The sequence below is a fragment of the Artemia sp. Qi Xiang Cuo genome, chromosome 1, assembly GCF_049724085.1.
Source record: "Artemia sp. Qi Xiang Cuo chromosome 1, ASM4972408v1, whole genome shotgun sequence".
NCBI classification, from domain to species: Eukaryota; Metazoa; Arthropoda; class Branchiopoda; order Anostraca; family Artemiidae; genus Artemia; species Artemia sp. Qi Xiang Cuo.
Genome location: NC_142794.1, coordinates 76,163,323 through 76,185,914, shown reverse-complemented (window position 1 = coordinate 76,185,914; position 22,592 = coordinate 76,163,323). Strand labels below are relative to the sequence as shown.

Sequence of the window (22,592 nt, the reverse complement as noted above, 5' to 3'; positions counted from 1 at the left end):
AGAAACGACTTAGGAGACCCAGTTGAAACATTTAGGGTATGTTAAGGGGAATGTTGAACTAACCACAAGGCACTATGCGCAAATACTACTATTGCTGCTACAACTGGTAATACCACTACTGCTGCAACTGGTACTAATACTACTAGTGTTGCTTCGACTACTACTAATGAAGCTATGGGTATTAGATTAAACTTCAAGGAAAGTTAGAGAGGGATATCTAACCAAATTGAAACAATCTATGCGCATGCAGGTTATCAAAAAGGCGGAATACCTATATCTCAGGAATAACTTAGAGTTTTAAGCTAAAGCTTTCAGTATATATTAAGGGGGATGTTGATCGAACCAAAAGGTACTATATGTATGCTACTACTGCTTCTTCTATTGCTTCTGTTGCTACTACTAATATTGCTACTACTACTAGTACTACAACTACTATTGCTAAGACTAAAATAGCGACGAAGACCACACTGCCTTTCCATAACAAACAATAAAAGCACGAAGAACAATAGGGAAATCTTTTTGCAAGACAGTGGAGATAATTTGAATGAATATTTCGGCTTTGAAAAATTTTTAATTTTTGGTTTTAATGGACGCATGGTGTTGTGAGTCTTTATTCTTTTATATATTTTTGTCTTGCTGAGGACGGCCCTTGGACATAGGGCCGAAATATTCATTCAAATTATCTCCACTGTCTTGCAAAAAGATTTCTCTATTGTTCTTCGTACTTTTGTTGTTTATTGCTAAGACTAAAGGTATTACTTCTGCTACTGCTAATAGTGCTTCTGTTACTAAGGCAACTGGTGCGGAGGTGAAACTTTCAGGGGCTCTTGAGGGGAATGTTAGACTAAATTAAAGCACATTATGTGCATAGAGGTTATCAAAAGGGCGTATCAGCAGTATTTCAGAAACGGCCTAGGATATTAAGTTGAAACTATCAGGGCATGTCGAAGGTATGTTTAACTAACCAAAAAGTTACTATGTGAATACCACCACTGCTACTGCTACTACTATTACTACTAGCCTACTGCTATCACTGCTACTACTCCCACTGCTGCTCCTACTACTACAGCTAATATGACTGCTACCATTACGAATGCTAAGGGTATTAAGGTAAACGTTACAGTAAATGGTAAGTGTGGTGTTGAACGAAATCAGAGCACATTAATTGCATGCAGGTCGTCATAAGGTTGTGTCAGCAATTTTTCAGGAATGGTTTTGAGTATTAAATTGAAGCTTTCAGGGAACTTTAAGGGGGATTCTAAACTAAATTAAAACACACTATGTATATGTGGGTTATGTGAGTAGTGTATAAACAATATCCCAGCAGCGCCTTAGGGTACTACTAATATTACTTATGCATAACTAATATTACTGATATAGCTTTCAGGGCTACTAATGTTATTACCACTTTTGCGAATACTTTTATTCGTAGAGCTGCTAACATTATATAGTTTAAGTGCATCCAGGTTGTTTAAATGGCCTAGGGTGGATATCCTAGGACTGGCATGTGGTATAAAGTAGAAACCTCCACGAAAAGTTTATGTTGCTATAAAACTAGACTAAAAAACACTATGTGCATGCTTATTGTCAAAGGACGGATGAGCAATATCTAAAGAACAATTGAGGATATTAAGTTGAAACTTTCAGCGCTACTACTATCTTAGGTGCATCTAGGTTGTCGAAATGGTAAAGATGTTAGGAATAAAACAGGGTGTTGGGTTTTACTGTTCTGGAATTTTTAAGGAAGGTGCTAAACTAAATCGTAAAGTACTATGTGTATTCTACTGTGTATCTAAAACACGTTGTATGGATGATGTTGAAGAAGTCATCAAAGTTTGTCATGATGGCGTATTTGTCATATATTAGGAACGGGTAAAGCTATAAAGTTGAAACTTTCAGGGCATGTTGAGGGGCATTTTTAACTAAATGTGGATGTTGAAAGGGAGTATCTACAATGTATCTTGAATGGCTAAGGACATTAATGGGAAAATTTCAGGGGATATCGAGGTTTACATTGAAAAAAATCAAAACGTACTAAAAACATTCAGGCTGTCAAAAGGGCGTATCAGCAATATCTGAGGAACAGCTGAGGGCATTCAGTTGGACCTTTCATGGCTAATACAAATGCTACTGCTACTTCTACTGAAAAAACCATTGCTACTACAAGTACTTCTTATGCTACTAGTACTACTACCCCTATTGCAACTATTTAAGGCTATGAATACTTTTGTTTGTGACTACCTACAACTGCGAATATTTGCAACTGTGATTAATTGCAACTCCGAACAATAGCGTGTACGACTCGCAGTAGTCGTTTTAGTGATAGCAGTAGTAGGTGTAGCAGTAGTAGCAGTAATAGTAGCAGTAGTAGTAGGAGCTTTAGTCGTAGTTGTAGTACTAGTAGTAGCAGCAGTAGTAGTAATAGTTCTAGTACTAGTAGTTTTAGTCAAACGTGGAGTAGTAGTAGTAGCAGCAGTAGTACAAGAAGTAGTTGTAATACTAGTAGTAGTTGTAGGATTAGCAGTAGTAGTAGTAGGAGCAGTAGTAGGAGCAGTAGTAGCAGTATTAATCACATCAGTATTTGTATTAGTAGTAGTAACAGTAGTAGTAGTAATAGTAGTAGCAGTAGTAGTAATAGTAGTTAAGTGCAAATTACGTTTTGGTCTTTATAAGTCACAGGGGGCGTCAGCCCTATCCCTCTTTGTGGTAGTTTCTGCTCGTTATCAGTTTGACTTGAATATTTACTGTAATTTCTGTTTGTTTGGGGTTTGATTTACTTTTTTTTATAGTGAGTTGTGGTAGTTTTACGCTTGAAAAATTATCTAAATTTATTTCTGCTTGTCTTTGGTCTAATGTAGCTCTTTACTTTTCTTTGAAAAACTATTTTGTGGAGATTGTTTTAAATAAATGTAACAAAAATGCCAATATGTATCCATTGTATCATAGAATAGTATGTATATAGTTTCAAAACATAGCTTATACGAGTAGGCATAGGCACAAATTTAACGAGATAAATACCACGAAAAACTAAAGGTGTTATCAATACTACTATTACTACTAACAACTCACCGCAGCACCAAGCCGCCTGAGGCCAACACAGCCACGCACCATCCTCCTCCACCCCAATCTATTCAAAGCCTCCCTTTTTGCACCCGCCCACGAAACTCCCATTTCCTTTAAATCTTTCTTTATGACGTCCTTCCACCCCAGACGGGGACGACCTGCTTTGCATTTATCCCTAGATGGTTGACCGGAATGGACAATCTTTGGAAATCTGTCATACTTCATCGGCACAACGTGACCTAACCACCTCAACCTTTCTTTCATTATAGCCCTAGATAGCGGTATTGAACCACATATTTTGCATAGCCTATTGTTTAAAATACGGTCAGTCAGCCGGGTACCCAGAACAATCCTTAAGCAATTTCTCTGGAAAACATCTAGCAAATCTTCATCCGCTTTTCGGAGCGTCCATGTTTCAGAGTCATGTTTGACCACTGTCATCACTGAAGCTTGTAATAATCTAATCTTGGTTTGCAGACTCATCTTCCTATTCTTCCAGACTTTTTTTAACTGTGGAAAAACACCCTGAGCCTTGGCTATTCTACTTTTAACATCTTCACTGCTCCCACCATCTTTACTAATAATACTACCAAGTAAGTGAAGCTGCCCACCTGGTCAATATTTTCATTACCCAACGTCACCTTTTCATCTTCACTTATTCCTAGCCTTAGTGACTTAGTCTTCTTAACATTAATTTTCAAACCTATTCTTGCACCCTGAACTCTCAAAACCTCTAAAACTTCATTCATTTTGCTCACACTTTCATCTAGGATGCTTAAATCATCAGCATAAATTCAAGTCCAGGACAGTTTTTCTTCCCCATTCAACTCCGTGTTTTCCCAATTGCCTTTCATGTGCTCCTTAAAACAAAGTCCATCAAAATGATCCATATAAAGGGGGATAGAACACAACCCTGCTTAACACCTGATTTAATACAAAACCAGCTGCCAACCTCATTTCCTACCTTAACCGCAGCAGTCTTATTCTCGTACATGTCACTAGTCACCTTAATGTATTTGTCTGGTATACCTTACAAGGATAAAACCTTTACTAAAGCTCCTCTATCAACAGAATCGAACGCTTGCTCGTAATCTATAAAACTGAGGACCAAAGGTGCTTGAAACCCAGGCACTTCTCAATTATTAGCCTAAGAGTGAAAATTAGGTCGACACATCCTCTACCTTTTCTAAAACCACACTGCTCTTCTCTTAAAACTTTGTCTACGGTATCTCTCAGTCTAAAAAGTATCATATTACTAAGTAATTTACTACCTACAGAGACCAGACTAATGCCTCAATAATTACCACACTCTCTTTAATCGCCTTTCTTATAGAGTGGCTTGATTAAGGTTTTCCTAAAATCGTTAGGTACTTCCCCTTTTTCAAAAATCATATTCAAAATCTTCAGTAGCTTATTTCTAACCTCAGAGCCACCATATTTAAGAAACTCATTTAACACCCAATCAGCACCTGGAGACTTATTATTCTTTAACCCTTTTAGTACTGCTGCTAATTCCTCCCCACAAAACAAATCTTCCTTCACATCCAAGGGATCACAAACTTTTTCATTTTCCTCTATATTTTTTCCTGCAACTCTATCTCGGTTAAGAAAGTTCTAAAAATATTCGGCCCATCTCTCTTTAGTTTTTTCCTTATCGCTAATTGCGACCCCATTCCTATCTTTAACTGGGACAAGTCCGGATTGACTGCTCCCTCTCAGTTTTTTAACATGCCAGTACAATATTTTACTATTATGCCGTCTAGCTGCATCTTCCACATCATCGGCAATTTTATCCATGGCCTCCACTTCAAACCTCCTTAGTTCATATTTTAATGATTTTTCCACTCTCTTTACATTCTGTTGCTTTCATATGATTTATAACTCAGATCACTCTTGTATAAGTCCTTTCTTCTTTTTATTAATCATAAAGCTTTGTTAATTATATTCGTCGATGTAGTCCTAGCTTTATTTAATAAGACATCTTACGAAAGTTCACAAATTTTTTTTCTAAAATTATTCTAAACATCTTTTTGTCCGAGAGGACGAGGGATCGAATCCTAGTGCACCCAATTGTTTGGTTTGAGACAGGGGTCAGTGGCGTGACTCTGTAAGTTCAACCAGGGACGACCCATCTTTAAATGGATGCCTGTAAAAATCTGGGAAGGTGAACAGGAAGGGCGTGTGGAAGCACAGGATGGTTGCCTTCCCAGCCCCTCATTGCACTTCCTGGCTGAAGGGCCAAGAAACGGAGATCAGCACCGCCGGTAGGGACTGTAAAGTCTAATGCCGTATTCTTTACCTTTTTATTACCTTACAAAATAACCTACTCATGATTCATGATGTTTTATAAGTTTTTTTTTACTATTGATATGTTTAAACTATCTTTTGTGCCTTTATATGCCATAATAACCCTATAGTATAAACCGATGTCAAAAAACTGCTCTTTCCAAAGGATATAAAAAAGAATAAAGGGGAAGAGGAAAGAAAAGAAGACTTTTTTTTTACTAAGCTTAGTTTGATACCTAAGGCATATACAAAGTAAAGCAACTGCTGCTGAATTTTGGGAAAAGGAAAGAGGAGAAAAGAAGAAAAGGGTAAAATGGAACATCAGGCATAAACACTGGAAGTGCTTGCTTGTCATCTTAAGAGTCAAATCTAGCTAAAACGCTACGTCTTTTGTGTTCTTAGGCTGTTAATGTGTTGTTTGTATTGCTCAAAGAATATTGGTACCTTATAATAGTGGAAATTGGTCCTAGTGTTGAAAAAGCAGTATCACCATCTAGTGTTTGGTGTTTATTGACGTTTTATTGATATTTATTAAGCTCAGTTTAATATTCAGTTTAATAATTTATAGTTCAGTTGTTAATTCAATAAGTGTAATTTAAAAAACAGTTGTAATAATAAGTGCCTGATTTCCGTTTCTCATAAAATACATTTGCTAATTTTCAAATCATAACAAAAAACACCAAATGCAAGATGGTGGTGATTTTTTCTTGTTTAGAGACTAGCTCCAGTTTCCACTCTTTTAAATTACTGATGTTCCTTGATACTGCTTGTATCCATGCTTGATTGAATGCATTTCAATTGCAAGTGCTCTGTTACCTGTGGTCCTGGCTACAAGGAGCGTGGCAGCGGTTGTTATGTGGATGATTTGCCTGTTAAGTTCGATTATTGTAATGTGACTGAATTGGACCCCAAACTGTTGAGGCGGCATTGCGACGAAGGTCCTTGTTTTATGTGGGACTTCGATGACTGGAGTGAGGTAGGACCCTTTTAGCCCTATACTGTCCAAAACCAAATGACATATAGTTTCATACTGATTTTCTAGTACTTTTATTTTTATTTCTTGTTTCCGAAAATGAGATTTAAGGGGGAAAGTAGGGATCTTTTAAATTAACACCCAGATTGTATTGGATCTAGGCAACTAACCCTTTTGGAGCTTCAAATGTTTTTTGTAACACAAAAAAAGGAATTAGGTCTAATTTCTTAAGATTGAAATTGTCCTTTAAATTGTAATTAATCTGGTCCTGAAAATACTGATTTATTTGCTTTATTTCCACTCTTTTTTTTGCTGTATTTGCATAGAATATGTCTTTTCCGAGGACCGTACAGAATAAGGTGCTTTTTTTAAATACGTTTTATTGAAATCATTTTTCCAAGGACTAGTTAAAGCTCCCAAGACATCGGTTAAGTCAACCAAACATCAGTAATAGTCTCCGTAGTGCACTGTACAAAAGAATGTGCACTTGTTAAACGAAACTCCAAAAGCCAAACAAAGCAAAATTAAACCAATGGGAAAGTGATTTCGCTAACATCAATATTTAGCTAGCGCTAATTGAAGGGAACTAATTGAACTGTAAAAATTCGGATTTTTTCAAGCTAGGGCTAGTAAAATCTTGGTATTAGAATAATTTCATTGAAAATGGGCCAACATCAAACCTAAGCCAAGTAGTGCTTAACAGGGTACAATTTAATTCAACACACAAAACGAAACCTTTGGCATAGTTCAATCCAGAAAAATGAATTCCAAGCGCAACTTAACATTGAAAATCTCAACTCAGGTAAAATCCGACCCATGAAAAATTCAGCCCCAGAGAGATTCAACCACTAAAAATTTAACCTATCAAAACTCATTCTACGCAAAGTTCAACCCATTAAAATAAATTTAACCCTTCAAACGGCTCTTTTTTTTCTTCTCCACTTACGCTTTTCCTAGCTTTTGACACTCTTTAGTTGAAATTTCATTGGGCTGAACTTTACTGGTATTTGTTTGAATCAGCTAAATTTTTTGAGGGGTTGAACCTTTTCTGGGGAGGAGGTCAATGTTTTGTGGATTGCATTCTTCCTAGTTGCGGTTTTTTCTGGGTCGAATGTCACTTGACTTTGCTGAGCCGAATTTTCCAATAGGTTCAATTTTTGGGCCAAGTTAATATTAAACCGAGTGCTATCAGGTTTTATTATAATGGGCTTGAACCTACTTGGAAGTTAAAGTTTCCCTATATCTATCAATAATTAAATATGATATGACCCAGTTTAGTGCCAACTCGACCCAAAAATATAGCTGACTGGAAAATTAAACCCATACAAACATCGACCCGGTGAAATTCAGGAAAAGTAAGATTCAGCCAAAGTAAAAAGTAAAGTTCAGATATAATGAAACTTGACCCAAAAAACACAACTTATCCATGAAAGACTCAACCAAGCAAATTTCTACCCGATAAAGTTTAGACCACACTGGAGTCTCGCGACCAAAATCAGCTTACATTTGACAGACATTTGCCATAGGACACACTCGCAAACACAAAGACACATAAACACACATGCATACACATTCAAACACAAACACACAGACACACGCACACAAATACATGCATGCACACACACATACAGACACACACGCACAAACACAATAACACAAGCACACACACACCATGAAAGACTCAAACAAACGAATTTCCGCCTAATAAATTTAGAACACACGGAACTCTCCTTACCGAAATTCAGTTGCCAGACATTCTTTTTCGGACATACACGCTGACACACACACACAAATACACCGGATAAAGTTTTCCACCTGATAAAGTATAGATTACTAGGGAGTCTCCTGACCAATATTCAGTTGTCAGACATTCGCCATTGAACGCACACACACTAATGCACATAAGCACACGCACATACACTCTGAAAGACTCAACCAAACAAACTTCCACTTGATAAAAGATTAGACCAAACGGTAGTCCCCTGACCGAAATTCTGTTGCTAGACATTTGTCATAGGACACATTGACATAGACACACAAACACACTGGATAAAGTTTTCTACATAATACAGTTAAGACCGAACGGGAGTCTCCTAAACCAAATTCAGTTGCCAGACATTCGTCATGGAACACACACACACACACGCACGCACAAGCATAGACGTGTGCACGCAAACGCACAAGTACATGCACACACACGTGCATATACACACACATACACGCACACACACCGCAAACTGCAAACACACGCACAGAAACTTGTTACCCCTTATGTATAGACCTTTTTCCAATGACCCTTCTTATCTCTATTAATTGAAAAAAAAAGTTTTTCAACTGAAAGTAAGAAGCAATATTAAAATTCAAAATAAACAGAAATTACTCCGTAAATGAGGGGCGTTTCTCCTTCTCTACCCCTCGCTCTTTCCACTAAACTTTGACTTTTTCCTAATTTTTTCAGAAGGACTCCTGAAACACAAGGGTCGTTTAATTGGAGTAAGAAGCATTTTTAAAGCACTTAAAAACTTTATTGTAACGATTAAGGGGTAAAAGATGGGGTTGCCTTTTTCATATATGGAATAATTTATGTTCGTTTCAAGTTTTAAATTCAACTTTCAGTAACAATTTATTTTTATTTAATTTTTGACCGTTTCTCAAAGCATGCCAGGCGTAACCCCCCCCCCCCTCGTGTAAAATATGCCCTGAAAAATTCTCCCTCGAAAAATTTCCGTACATTTCTCGATAACAAATGCGATTTGTAAACAATGGGCAAATTGCAAAATCTTACAACCCTTTTTTCAGGAACTTTGGAAGGACATGTCATCCCCAGAGGCATACTTATTAGACCTTTCAGCTATGCTGCATCAAATGACTATTTCAAACATCTGATCGGATTTCTTTGGGGAAAACACTGATGTTTGAGGAGGCTAATTGTCCTCCAATCTTTTTGATCGCTTAAAAAGTACACTAAAACTTTTAATTTGCATTCGAATAAACCCTCTTGCGATCTTTCAGGGCCATTGGTTCTATACAAGCATTCCTTGGGAAAGAACAAAAAATAAGTGAACACATATCTGTTTTCTTTCTTCTGGCAAAAAATGCAAAATTCAACAATTTGTAAGTAGAAGATTGAAATCTCTGCAGGGTTCTCTCATATGTTGAATCTGAATGTATGATTTAGCCTACATTAAGATCACTTAATTTTTGGGGAGTTTTCCACCTCCTTTGAAAATCAGGCAAATTTTCTCAGGCTCGTAGCTTTTGATGGGTAACTTTAGTAGTAGGCTGTCGGCACTCACCTAGATCCAAGTTCTAATGTACTTGCTCTGTAATGTAATTCCTCTGTTTCTATCTAATCCATTCTTTATCAAACATTTCGGGGTAACGAACTGTAGGTAAGGAGCGACCCGGCTCAATAGTAACCGAAACTATAAAAAAACGGAATTTGGATACCAATAGATACATCAGAAGAATCCTATTTTTATGCTGATTTCAAATATATAAATTTCATCAAGTTTAGTCTTACCCATCAAAAGTTACGCACCTGTGAAAATTTGCATTATTTTCGAAAGAAGGGGGAAACAACCGCTAAAAGTCATAGAACTTTAATGAAAATCACACCATCAGATTCAGCATATCAGAGAACTCTCCTACAGAGGTTTCAAGCTCCTATCTGCAAAAATGTGGAATTTTATATTTTTTGCCAGAAGAAAGATCACTGATGCGTGTGTATTTGTTTGTTTGTTTGTTTTTTGTTTTTTTTTTCCAGGGGTGATTGTACCGATCCAGTAGTCCTATAATATCGTGAGAGGGCTCATTCGAACTGATATTAAAAGTTCTAGTGCCCTTTTTAAGTGACCAAAAAATTGGAGGGCAACTTGGCCCCCTCCCACGCTCATTTTATTCCCGAAGTCAACCAATCAAAATTTCGAGATAGTCATTTTGTTCACCATAGTCGAAAATCTAATTAATATGTCTTTGAGGATGACTTTATCCCCCACTGTTCCCGGGGGAAGGGCTGCAAGTTATAAACTTAGCCCATTGTTTGCATATAGTATTGGTTATTGGGAAGTATACAGGCGTTTTCAGGAGGAATTTTTTTCTAGTGGGGGGGTCGGGCTCAGAGTAGGGGTTACGGGGGAGGATCTTTCCATAGAGGATATTTCCTTGGGGGAAGGGACGTTTTTATGAAGGGGGCACCAGATTTCCCAGCATTATTTAAAAATCGATTAGAAATTAAATAAAAAAAACAAGTTTTTTTCAACTGAAAGTAAGAAGCAACATTAAAACTTAAAACGAACAGAAATTATCACGTATAGAAGGGGGTTCGCCCCCTAGTCAGTACCTCGCTCTTTACGCTAAAGTTTTTTTTTTTTTACAGTTATCTATTCTAATTAAACGGCCTTTGTGATTCTGGGGTTTTGATTCGAACAAAATTCGAACTTTAGCATAAAGAGCAAGGTATTGACTAGGAATCGAACCCCCTAATATACGTAATAAAAACATACAAATATAGAAATTCGTTACGTAAGTTTATTCCTAAGTTACGGGAAAGCCAATTAGCCAAAAAAAGGTAAAATTAATATGCAAATTTCGTTTTAATTATTCATGTACTGAGAGCCAAATTCAAAACTGCAATACAATATAAACGTTCAGAAACTGACTAGAAAAGAAAAGGTTTTTTAACTGAAAGTATGGAGCGACATTATAACTTAAAACGAACAGAAATTATTCTATTAGCGAAAGGAGTGATCCCTTGCTCAAAACCCCACTCTTTACGCTAGAGTTTGACTTTATCTCACAACTTTATTTTTTAAAACAATGAAAAACTTTAGCGTAAAGAGTGAGGCGTTGAGGAGGGGACAGCCCCTTTCATATACGGAATAATTTCAGTTCGTTTTAATGTCGGTTCTTACTTTCAGTTATAAAAAAAACTTGTTTTTTTTTAGTTAATGCACATTCAAGGGTCTTTTCTTACCTCCATTAGTCCAGTAGCATTACGTTAGTGTTTTTTGTCAACGTTACCAAGTGCAAATATTGGAGAAGGGTTACCGTAACAATGTTGGCATTAATTGACATGTGAAAAAAAAGCGTAAATTTAGGTCAAGATTTAAAATTGAGGTCAAGTTTGAATATTCAGTCAAAATGACGAATTAGTAGTATATTTGGGCAACAATTTGTTGATGTTGTTTTCACAGTAAATTGAAAATGAATAAGTGGGACATTTTTATTCAAACAGATTTGACAACTCACATTGGGATGCTCTTGTCCTGAGGACATACAAATTTAAGTTTTGAGCTGATCAGAAAAACAAATTTTTTGCCCTTTTTGGGCCCTATGTCCCCAAACAATTTTATTTGTTGGTTTCCTCTTACCTGGAGACTTGCTGCTGTTTATCAGGGATCATAAGATTTCTGGTATATTTCCACTTTCCCTTGATTCCTTTGCGTCCGTTGATTTTGAATTGAAGTTATCAAGTATTTTGCAGTAGGTTGCATCAGGACATGGCTAATTGTAGTAAAACACAATGTCTACTTCAAAACAGTGCAGTCATCTAAGCCCATGTAACGATCTTTGAAACTTTCCAGCCAATCGGAAAATCAGATTTCTTGCCCTTTCCTGGACAGCAAACTTGAGGGAGCACGTGCCTCAGATTAAAATTTTTCTTGTACATTAGGATCCACTTGACTAGGAACTCTTAGTTTTAAGTTTCAAGCCGTTAAAAAAAAGTTTATCGAAGCATATTTGCTATGTCCCCATACTAATTTTGTTGAAAGAACTGACAATAATCCAGATTCAAAACAAAACTCTGGATTCCCTATATCTAAAACAAAATAGATATTTGTTGTTGTTGTGGCAACTGGACAAATCTCTACGTGCCTATTCCTAGAGAAATATAACAGTTAACTTTTATGCTGATATGTTTTCATAAATTACTTTTTAGTGTACAAAACCCTGTGGAAAAGGGGAAGAAACAAGAAAGCTCTTTTGTGTGGATAGGAAAAAGCGGGTGCTGCCAGACTCAAAATGTTCACATCACAGAAAGCCGGCAGCATCAAGAGAATGCAATTTGGCCCCCTGTCAACTGGTGAGAATTTTAGCTCCTTTATATCTTCGTCGGTATTAAAAAGTATGCACAAGTTTGCTTTGTTAAACACTTTTCAAAACCATCAGTTTTTTTTAAAAATATGGTTGAAACGGTGAAAATTGCATAACACTAAATCCTCCAGTTTTAAAAAGCTCTTGGACAGGCAAAAATTCTTTGAGGACAAGATTGCTTCATAAGTTAAGAAACAGTCCATAGCCTTGCACTAATCCATAGGAATTGTGTTACTACCCCCCCCCCCCCCAAAAATAGGCCTAGTATGTAGCTATGTAGTTAAGTAGCTATGTAGTTAAGCTTAGAAACCTGTGTGTACCTTACTTGGCCAAGCATATCAATATATCATTTCGTTGTACATTGGAATTCATATAATTAATTCATGTGTCATTCATATTTGCCGGAGCCAATTACCGTTTAAGTATGTTGCTATTTCACAAATGCTGATCATGAAATTGGAACTTATTTCCTAGAAAATTAGTCAACAGACTTTGTGCTCAATAGTGCCAGTAGGGGCTGATATTGAGTAGGGGAGATTTTTGGTAATTTGACAAAGAAAATTATGGTGCCAACTGCCACGATTTCACTACTTTTGGTACTATTTTGCTTTAATCGGTTTTGCCGTAATTAAACCGAATTTTACCAAAACATATATTTTGACCAATAAAACGTTGGTAATAAAATTGTTTGGACTCTCTCTGCTTCTCCGCTTTAACTATTGTGGCAAGCTTATGTCGCAGGCTATAAAAATAGTACACAACACAAATACCTTAGATATAAGATAAGTTTCAAAAATTTACAGATCGAACTTAATGAGGACTCAATTTTCAAGTTATATCATTATCTGTAAACCTCGATTGTTGGTCTGGGGCAAATTCGTAAATGGTAATATATCCACAATCCATTTTTTCAACATCGTTACTTTCATTTCAAGATGAATATCTGATAATAACTGTTTTCCACAAGAGTGGTCTAAGGATAGTCTCAGGTACTTGTTTGAACAACCATGTATCGAACAGGAGGCTGCATACAATTTTGTTCGACTTCTTTTTATTGCTCTATAGTGTAAAAAAGGTCAAGAAAGCTAAATTATATTTTTCTAGTAATATTTTAATATTCTTTAGTATTTTTGGTAATAATCTTGATACCAGAGTTTATAGAAGTGCTGTTATTGATTTAAAAGTAAAGATCACCATCTATTAGTGTTTAGACTCTAGAGTTAATCTGAAGCTGAAATTTAAGAAGGGCAACTACCTTCCTGGAATTTATGATGCTGACAGACTCCAGGATGAGAATTTGGGATAGTCTAAAATTGGACATTGTAGAAGATGATGGAATAATTTTTGGAAAATAGATTGTGAAGTAGCAGATGATACATGGAAGAGCTTCAGATAGTGTAGAAACATGACAAATTTTGGGGTGCTTTGGAAGTGAAGGAAGAATTAGTTTGCGATTGAAAGGATTTAAAAATAATAAGACCCCAGGTACTGATAGTGTGGTAAATGAGTTTTTAAATATCATAGTTGTGAATTTAAAGATAAATTAATGAAAATTATGAATATGATTTTAAAAAAGGAAGTACCTAGTGATCTTGGGAAACTTAATTAAACCCCTTTATAAGAAAGATGATAAAAGAGAGTGTGGTAATTAGAGGCATTAGCTTGGTTTCTATTGGAAGTAAATTATTTAGTATGGTTGTATTTTCTAGCTTTAGAGAAGCTGTAGATAAAGTTTTAAGAAAAGAACAGTGTGGTCATAGGAAGAGGAAGATGCGCCGACCAAATTTTCACTCTTAGATTAATAATTGAAAAGTGCCTGAGTCATCAGACCCCTTTAGCATGGGCGAATGTTCAGCATTTTTATTGGGGGGGGGGGCATTTCTGGATAGTCATGGGGCATGGAGTATATAATAATTTTTCTCCACATTATTGGGTTGGGGGGCAACTGCCTCACCCCCCTCAAACGATGCCCCGACCCTTTGGTCCTTAGCTGCATAGATTATGAAGAAGCGTTTGTTTAACACGATAGACAAGCTTTTCCGAGGTTTCAATTGATAAGGATTGCCTTTTACTCACAGTTTGTTGTTACGGGCTTTTTGAATCCATTTTAAAAATTCAAAATTAATGAATTTCATTTGCTTTGATTTACCATAAAAATACAGTTCTAAAGTGTATATATTGTTTTCAAAACTAATTTTGTAAGTTTTGGTCATAATTAACCCGATTTGCTCCATACTTACAGTTCGTTATCAATTATTGTCTAATATAAAAAAGAGATAAAGCTCATATTTCTGTTTAGATCTAGATAACAGTTTCTCGTGTCACCTGCCTCCCTTATTGGTAGTTAATATCAACAAAATTTTACAAAATTATCAACAACTTGATTAAAATACATCAGAAACAGTTAATTCTGAAAATAAAATTTCATTGCAAAACTAAATATAGATATTATATTCACATATTTGATGGATTGTGGAAAAGGAACCTTTCTTATGAAAGGGAGCTTGTTTTCATTAATATCGAAATGAAATCACAGCCTGATGAATACACATCAGAAAAAATAAGTTCTTCAAAGAAAATATCATTGCAAAACTGAATATAGGATTTACATTCGCCTATTTGATGGATTGAGGAAAGGGAGCTTTCTTGGAAAAAAATGAAAAAAACTTACTTTGCAATGGTCCCAGTCTAAATTCGCAATATGTTGACCACTAAATGTTAAAGTTGTAACTGAACATGTATAAGAACATTATTAATAAAATAAAACGACAGAACACAGTCAATACAGATTGATCAATGACGATTCAATTGAGTTTTCACTAAAGCACCCCATTTGCTTTCAATAAATAGCTTGCTGGATAATTTATCTGCTTGATTTTTTTGCTATATACTAAAATAATTACTAGATTTAGAAAAAAACACTAGTTTTGGAACAAAATTACTAACCAAAAGAAAAACAACTAGACAATAAAAAACAGCTAGAACTAGTTATAAATCCCTTGTGGTGGTGACACTGCGCACCCTTAGATTTTGGGAAACTAAATTAGTTTGAGAAAGTAAATACTCCCGAAAAAGGCACGTTTCAGGTATTAACATTGCGCGATTGTCTTCTGATTAATCAAGGGCATGGTAGTTAAAAATACTACTTATATAAAGTAACATAACATCATTAATTTGACTGAATTATAATGACAATACTGTAATTAGTTGATTAGACTAATTATTTCAGTTCAGGGTTACCGCCCGATGAAAAGAAAAAACGTTAGAGTTTAGTAATTTTTTTAGTGAATTTCTTCAATAATGTAGGGATTTATGAGCTGATTTAGTAATATTTTTGTTTTGGCAATGTAAAAAATCACTAGAAATAGTGATAAATTACTAGGGTTGAGAATCCTGCTTCAATAATATCATTTCTTTTAGGTCACTGAAAGCCCGTTTATCAAACAGCAACCACCGCCATCTTCCTATAAGCCAAGAGATGATGATTATGTAACAGCAACTACTCAGTTTCCAGATAGTCTTCGCTCAAATCTGTATGACAAGAATGACCGAAGAAACAACGAGATTCCTGGGTTGGAATTTCCACCAAATGAGAGAGATAGACATATATTGGACAATAATATTATTCCAAGAAAGCTTGCTATGAAAGGAAAACCTAAATGGATTCTTGGTAAATGGGGTCAGGTCTGTATTTCACATAGCTACTTGGTTACCTTTTTTTCCTTGTATTGTTGATTTAGCCTCCTTATATTTCAAACATAATTCATAATTGTTTATAGAATAATAACAATATTATTTATGAAACTTCTTATGTTATAATATTATGTTATGCTGATGAACAAAATTGTTATTGCATAAAGGTAGTATTAGCTTATGGTAGCACAATGGATTGAAGCTGTGCTAGACAATGTGGGGTTCAGGGAACAATGCACCAGCATCGGCTCTGGAGGATCGTTATCTTTCTTTTATTCGTTTCAGATTATACAAATGTTATAAAATATCATCACATTGTATATCCTATAATAATGAGTAAAGCATTTGAAACATTTAATGCATGTAAGGGGGAGTTATATGCGTCTTGAAGAACGTAAATATTTAGGGAGGGTGAGATTGAGGGATGGTCCTTTCAGTTGCCCTATGTTTGGAGAGATGGATGAGTCTTTACATCTTTTTTTTCGGGGAATGTAGGGAGTTGAGGGAGTCGTGCTTGGAAAAATTTGGTAGGGAGGTCAGGGGGAGCGATTGAATTTCGGAAAATTTGAAAATTAGGTGTTACTTAAATGTAAACAGCATTGGAAAGTTCGTCCGGGTAGGTATAAGGTATCGTGATGATTTTCTTAAATAATCAGTTTTAGTCTTTTTCTTTCAGTTTACGTTTTTTGCTGTATTTTTTTCGCTTGGTTTGTGTATGTTACCATGAAAATGTATGTTACAATGGATCTTTTATATGAATAAATCTATCTGTCTATATATCTATTTAATACAAGTTTAGCCTGTTTATACTTTTTAAGCTTTTGTGTCTGTTTACGTAATAATAATAATATTTTTGTATTTCAAAGCTTTCGAAGGTATATGCACAAATCAAGTGTATGTAAGACTAAAACTGGTAGCAAAACATACATCTAAACGAAATCAATAAATCCAAATTTACTATACAAAGTCCACTAGTTAAAAATTACTCGGAACTAAACAAAGAAACGAGTTTTTATGAACCTTTAACATTTAAGTAACGAACATTTAAGTAGGAAAATTTAATATTAAAATAAGTTTTAAGCTTGCCACCCCTCCCATTCCTAATAAGTGATTTCTAGATCGTAAAAAGCATACTGCATCTAAATACAACCTGTTATTACCCTCATCAGTAGAGTCATATGCTCATGTTAGACAAATACTTAAATCAATAAGTTTGTTAGTATAAGCCGAACAAGGCCATGCAACACAATATTCGGTTGTACACAAACGAAATACTAACATAAATATATGTCATCTTTTTCTCCCCCCCCCCCACCAGAAAAAGTCAAACCTAAATTAGTGTCCTTTCTTTACCACTTCATTGACACATTTACAAACCAGAATCAAAGTCCATTTTAATGTATTTACAGCCCCCAAGAACCCATTGGTATCACCCTAAGAAAGAATCACTTCTTAAATAAGAAAGATGTTGGCATCCTGCTTTACTTTGTCGCAAAAGTAATCCATGTCTGGGGCCAGTCTTTTTCTTCCGAACACCCTTCTTTCTATTTTTAGAGGATGGCAATTGCGAGTAGAGCATATATATATATATAAATATATATATATATTTATATATAAATATATATAAATATATATATTATATATATATATATATATATATATATATATATATATATATATATATATATATATATATATATATATATATATATATATATATAAGAAAAGAATGAAAATAACAATAGGAACTAAATCGAACGAGAAATGATCCTGCAGGTTATATGACACCTATCTACAGACTCAGGCAGTTTACAAGAAAATTCCGTAAGTTTTAGACAGATATCTGGGAGTCTGTGAACAAATTTCAAGGAGTTCAGGGAGCCTAACTATTTTAATGGTTTAACAAAATAATAAGCTGATTTACTAGATTGGTCATAATTTGACTGTTTTACTTCTTTTTCTGTTTGTTTGTTTATTTTTTTTAAGAGTTTTGTTTCTTAAGCGTTTGTTATATAATTTGGTCGCCCAGTATCAAGTGCTTTAATATCTTTCTTTGGGCAGCCACTGGGATTGATGTTGTGCGTTATATAGATTTGCAATTAAATGAACTGAAATAAATTAATACTGGAACCCGCTACAGCAACTGCGAAGTTCCCTTATATTCTTGAACATGCCTAGTTTATTTGATCGAAAACATAACCTAGTAATGGATATCGGAAAAGTAATATTAGTGAACAGAAGGGGATCTGTTGTTTGCACATCGATGAGCGAATTTACCAGGTATCACAACAAACTCCAACCTGTTAAGTGCCCTACGAAAGAATTGCCAACTCCTTCGTGTCCTATATCGTTTGTGCTCTTAATAAGTGATATTTTTTTGTTTTCTGTTTTTTGTAATTGTAAAAGTAGCATAAATTTTCATTTAGTTTTAAGTGTTATGATAGCTATTTAAATAAAGGAATACGAATGATTTATATTTTTCTACTTCGGGCTGATTAAGTAAATGATTAAGTATATAAACGATACCACTGTACCGTCATTTTTCTTAAATAAGATAGCCTTCGTTATTGAACAACTGATGGGCGTTGAACAAACAAAACAAACAAAAGGAACCACAATAAAGACAAACAATTTAGGAAACAGTCTATTCGCGCAGACTCATGATGCACAAGAATAAGCGCAACTTCACTATATGAAACGCAACTTCCCAATTCATATGCATTATATGAATTATAGTTGGTTAAACCTAAAAGACCAAGAATGTAGGTTCCCAATAACTCGATAAGATAGCATATGCCCTTTTGATTATCTACTAAGACTTCAAAAAGAATTTGAAGACTCGTCTAGGCAAATCTTCGAGAAAAAGAAGTTTTATGCAGATAATTTTATGTCATGTTATTAATGCACCTTAATAATCGCTTTTTGTTCCTATTGTTAGTAGAAAGGGGGGTCCAGCTCGTGACAGAACACCATATATGGACATAGAGTCCCTAGGGAGAACAATAACTCGTGACAGAACCCCGTGGTTTATGGTTTTCTCACTGAGAATGAAAAAACAGAATTTTTCTCACTTGAAAAAACAGGAATTTTCACACATTTATGGTTGTTTCTTGGACGATTATGTGTGTCGGTCAATTTAATTGTTGTTTTTCTCGGATGTCAATAGTAATTTATGTCTGTTTTTTGGTTTTTGTCAGTGAGAATGAAAAAACAGGAACTTTCTGACTTTGATGGATTATTGAGTCTAACGGGTACCGGAGTCAGCGACCTCTTCTTTCAAGATCTTGTCGTTGTTGTTGTTTTGGCCAAGTGCACGCTAGGGCGAATGTTATGCTGTCCAGGAATTAGGAAACAGTTAGATCACGTGTTTCCTTCTCAGCCAATCAGCGAGTCGGATACATCTCCTTTCTCAGCCAATTAGAGCCTCGCTTACATATGGTTTTCCCCGTTACATAACAATTCACCCTTGAGATTTCGTATATAACGGACATACATTGTGATTAAATTATCAGAAATTATTGTGATACAGTTGAAAGAACAAGAATGGATACTATTGATGAGCTTGAAACCTTGACAGCCACAATTTGCAATGTAAGTTCTGTTTTAGTACATTTTTATTTCCAAAATAAAATTATTTTAAATGGTCACCCTCCACTATATCTTAAGTCTCCCCTCCTCCAATACAATACAAACATCACTATGCAATCTTTATACTCGCTAGAAAACATAAAATATGTTTTTTTACCCTCAAAACCTAATCCCTCCCCCATTGTTTTACAACGATAATTCTCGCAATAGAAATAATTCTCTTTTCGATAAATTTTGGCTTTTGTCTATTGTGATTTAAATTGTCCACTGACTTCTGTCAATTCTTAAGGCATTAGCCCGCTCTGTTTTGCCATAATGAGTTTGTCCCCCTTTTCCTGTGTGTTTACGAACGCGGCGCCAAGTCAAAGGAACTGTTTCTCCGTTAAATTAAAACACATTTTCAGACAATTGCAATAATTAAGCGTAGTCCTATACAATCTATATTTTGGAGAAGTGAAACGGATTATTTTCAAAGAGATTGGAGACCAATCTGCTGCATGGGCTGATATCTTTCGGGAGTGGAGGGGGTATTTTCCATGTCTTTTCTCCGGGATATTTTCCGTGGGGATTATTTTCCTCGGGCTGTATTTTCTGGGGGTGGGGATAAATACCAGCTACCGAAAAAGGATAAGGAAAGATAAAAAAAATACCGCTAATACTTTAAATGCGTTAAACCAGTCATGCTCAATGCAGATTAAAACCAGAAAAGAACAGAAACGCCTAAAAATAAGAAAAAAAGGAATTGCAACTAATCATAGGCAGAGCGCTAGTGCTGCCTAAGTAAAGAACGATGTGGGCACAATATGTTGTTTTTGGTTTTTTCTTCATAGCCGGGCACTTTATATAGAAGGAGTCGTCACAGAAAATTTGAAAAGGGCTCATTTGATTGGACATTAAAGTGGCTAGTGCCCATTCCCAGGAGGGGGCGTGAAAACTATGGTTTTTAACTTTGATATGCAAGACTAGAAAGAAAAGTCTTTAGGAGTTGCATGAAGCTTATATTATGCGTAAATTGAATAGCATTTTAACCTTTGTTTGCAAATTTTAGGCCTATAGGCCGCTGGGTTAACGATCTTTTTTTTTATCTAATTTAAAGTCTATAGACTGGAACATTTATTTTTTTTTCTAAATGATAAAAATAGAAACATTGATTTCTATCCTAAGGCAAACTATGGTTTTTAACATTGATATGCAATGCTAGAAAGAAAAGCCTTCAGGAGTTGCATGAAGTTTATATTATGCGACTACACATTTCCAGACAATTGCAATAATTAAGAGTAGTCCTATACAATCTCTATTTTGGAGAAGTGAAACGGATTATTTTCAAAGAGATTGGAGACCAATCTGCTGCATGGGGTGATATCTTTCGGGAGAGGAGGGGGTATTTTCCATGTCTTTTCTCCAGGATCTTTTCCGTGGGGATTATTTTCCTCGCGCTGTATTTTCTGGGGGTGGGGGTAAATACCAGCTATCAAAAAAGGATAAGGAAAGATAAAAAATACCGCTAATACTTTAAATGCGTCAAACGAGGCATGCTCAATGAAGATTAAAACCAGAAAAGAACAGAAACGCCTAAAAATAAGAAAGAAAAGGACTTGCAACTTATCATAGGCAGAGCGCTAGTGCTGCCTAAGTAAAGAACGATGTGGGCAGAATATGTAGTTTTTTGGTTTTTTCTTCATAGCCGTACACTTTGTACAGAAGAAATCGTCACAGAAACTTTGAAAAGGGCTCATTTGATTGAACATTAAAGTGGCTAGGGTCCATTCCCAGGAGGGGGCGTGAAAACTATGGTTTTTAACTTTGATATGCAAGGCTAGAAGGAAAAGTCTTTAGAAGTTGTATGAAGCTTATATTATGTGTATATTGAATAGCATTTTAACCTGTGTTTTCAAAATTTAGGCCTATAGGCCGCTGGGTTAACGATCTTTTTTTATCTTATTTAAAGCCTATAGACTGAAACATTTAATTTTTTTTTCTAAATGGTAAAAATAGAAACATTGATTTATAACCTAAGGCAAACTATGGTTTTTAACTTTGATATGCAATGCTAGAAAGAAAAGTCTTCAGGAGTTGCATGAAGCTTATATTATGCGACTAGTATATTTCTCGCGAAATTTTACTTTTTGCTTTGCTGAAAAAGGGTGGAGGAGGGGGCTTCTTAGTGATAAATACTTTTCTAGACAAAATTATGGTTAGTGGGGGTGGGGATACTAATTTTCCTTCTGTAAAAAAAAGGGAGAAATTATTTTCCATACTAACTTTTTTCTCTTCTTTTAAGGCAAATTGTGAAGAATGTGTGCCCCCTCCATCTAAGAAAACGAGAGAGGACGAGGCAACCCCCGTGACTCCATCCATTATTAAGTATGCTGGCCCTTACACGACCCCAAAACAAGCGTTGACTGCCCAAGTTTCATCTGTGCAGGCTGCAATGCAACCAGGTCGAAAATTAAAGAGCGAGTGGGTGGCTGCTTTCCATGAACCTTTAATACCTGTCCCGTCTACACAAGAGCGTGATGTTACCGCACCGTCCATCCTCCAACACGCGCTACCCGGGCCATCTGGCACTCAAGTGCAGCCAGGATTTGTAAATGTGAGCCTGTTTACCTCTACTTATAGAAATATATATATCTATTTCTTCCAATGTTTTTTTTTTAGTCCTTTCTTTTTCACTATTTTTTAACACTTTGTAAAAGTGCCTCTCAGATATATTTTTAAAATGTTATTTTTTCTATAGTCCTACACCCATTGTTTTAAACTTCTCTGCTCCCCCTTCCTCGGAGATATCTAAACATAATGTTGTTTTTTTTTGCAAAGAAACCACTCTTTTTCTAGTCTTTTGAATTTTCTATTTTCCGCCTATTGTAGGCATCTTCGCTACTTTTAAATATAT

At 35.5% G+C, this 22,592-nt stretch overlaps 1 protein-coding gene across 1 annotated transcript in view; it reads left to right on the top strand.

The window, feature by feature from the left end:
* The window catches only part of AdamTS-A (ADAM metallopeptidase with thrombospondin type 1 motif A), a 646,314-nt gene that overhangs the window by 404,489 nt on the left and 219,233 nt on the right, over positions 1–22,592 (top strand). The window contains exons 19-21 of the mRNA XM_089091831.1: positions 6,155–6,325; positions 12,264–12,407; positions 15,839–16,102. Coding sequence (XP_088947957.1) covers positions 6,155–6,325; positions 12,264–12,407; positions 15,839–16,102 — 579 coding nt within the window. The remainder of the gene's footprint in view (positions 1–6,154; positions 6,326–12,263; positions 12,408–15,838; positions 16,103–22,592) is intronic.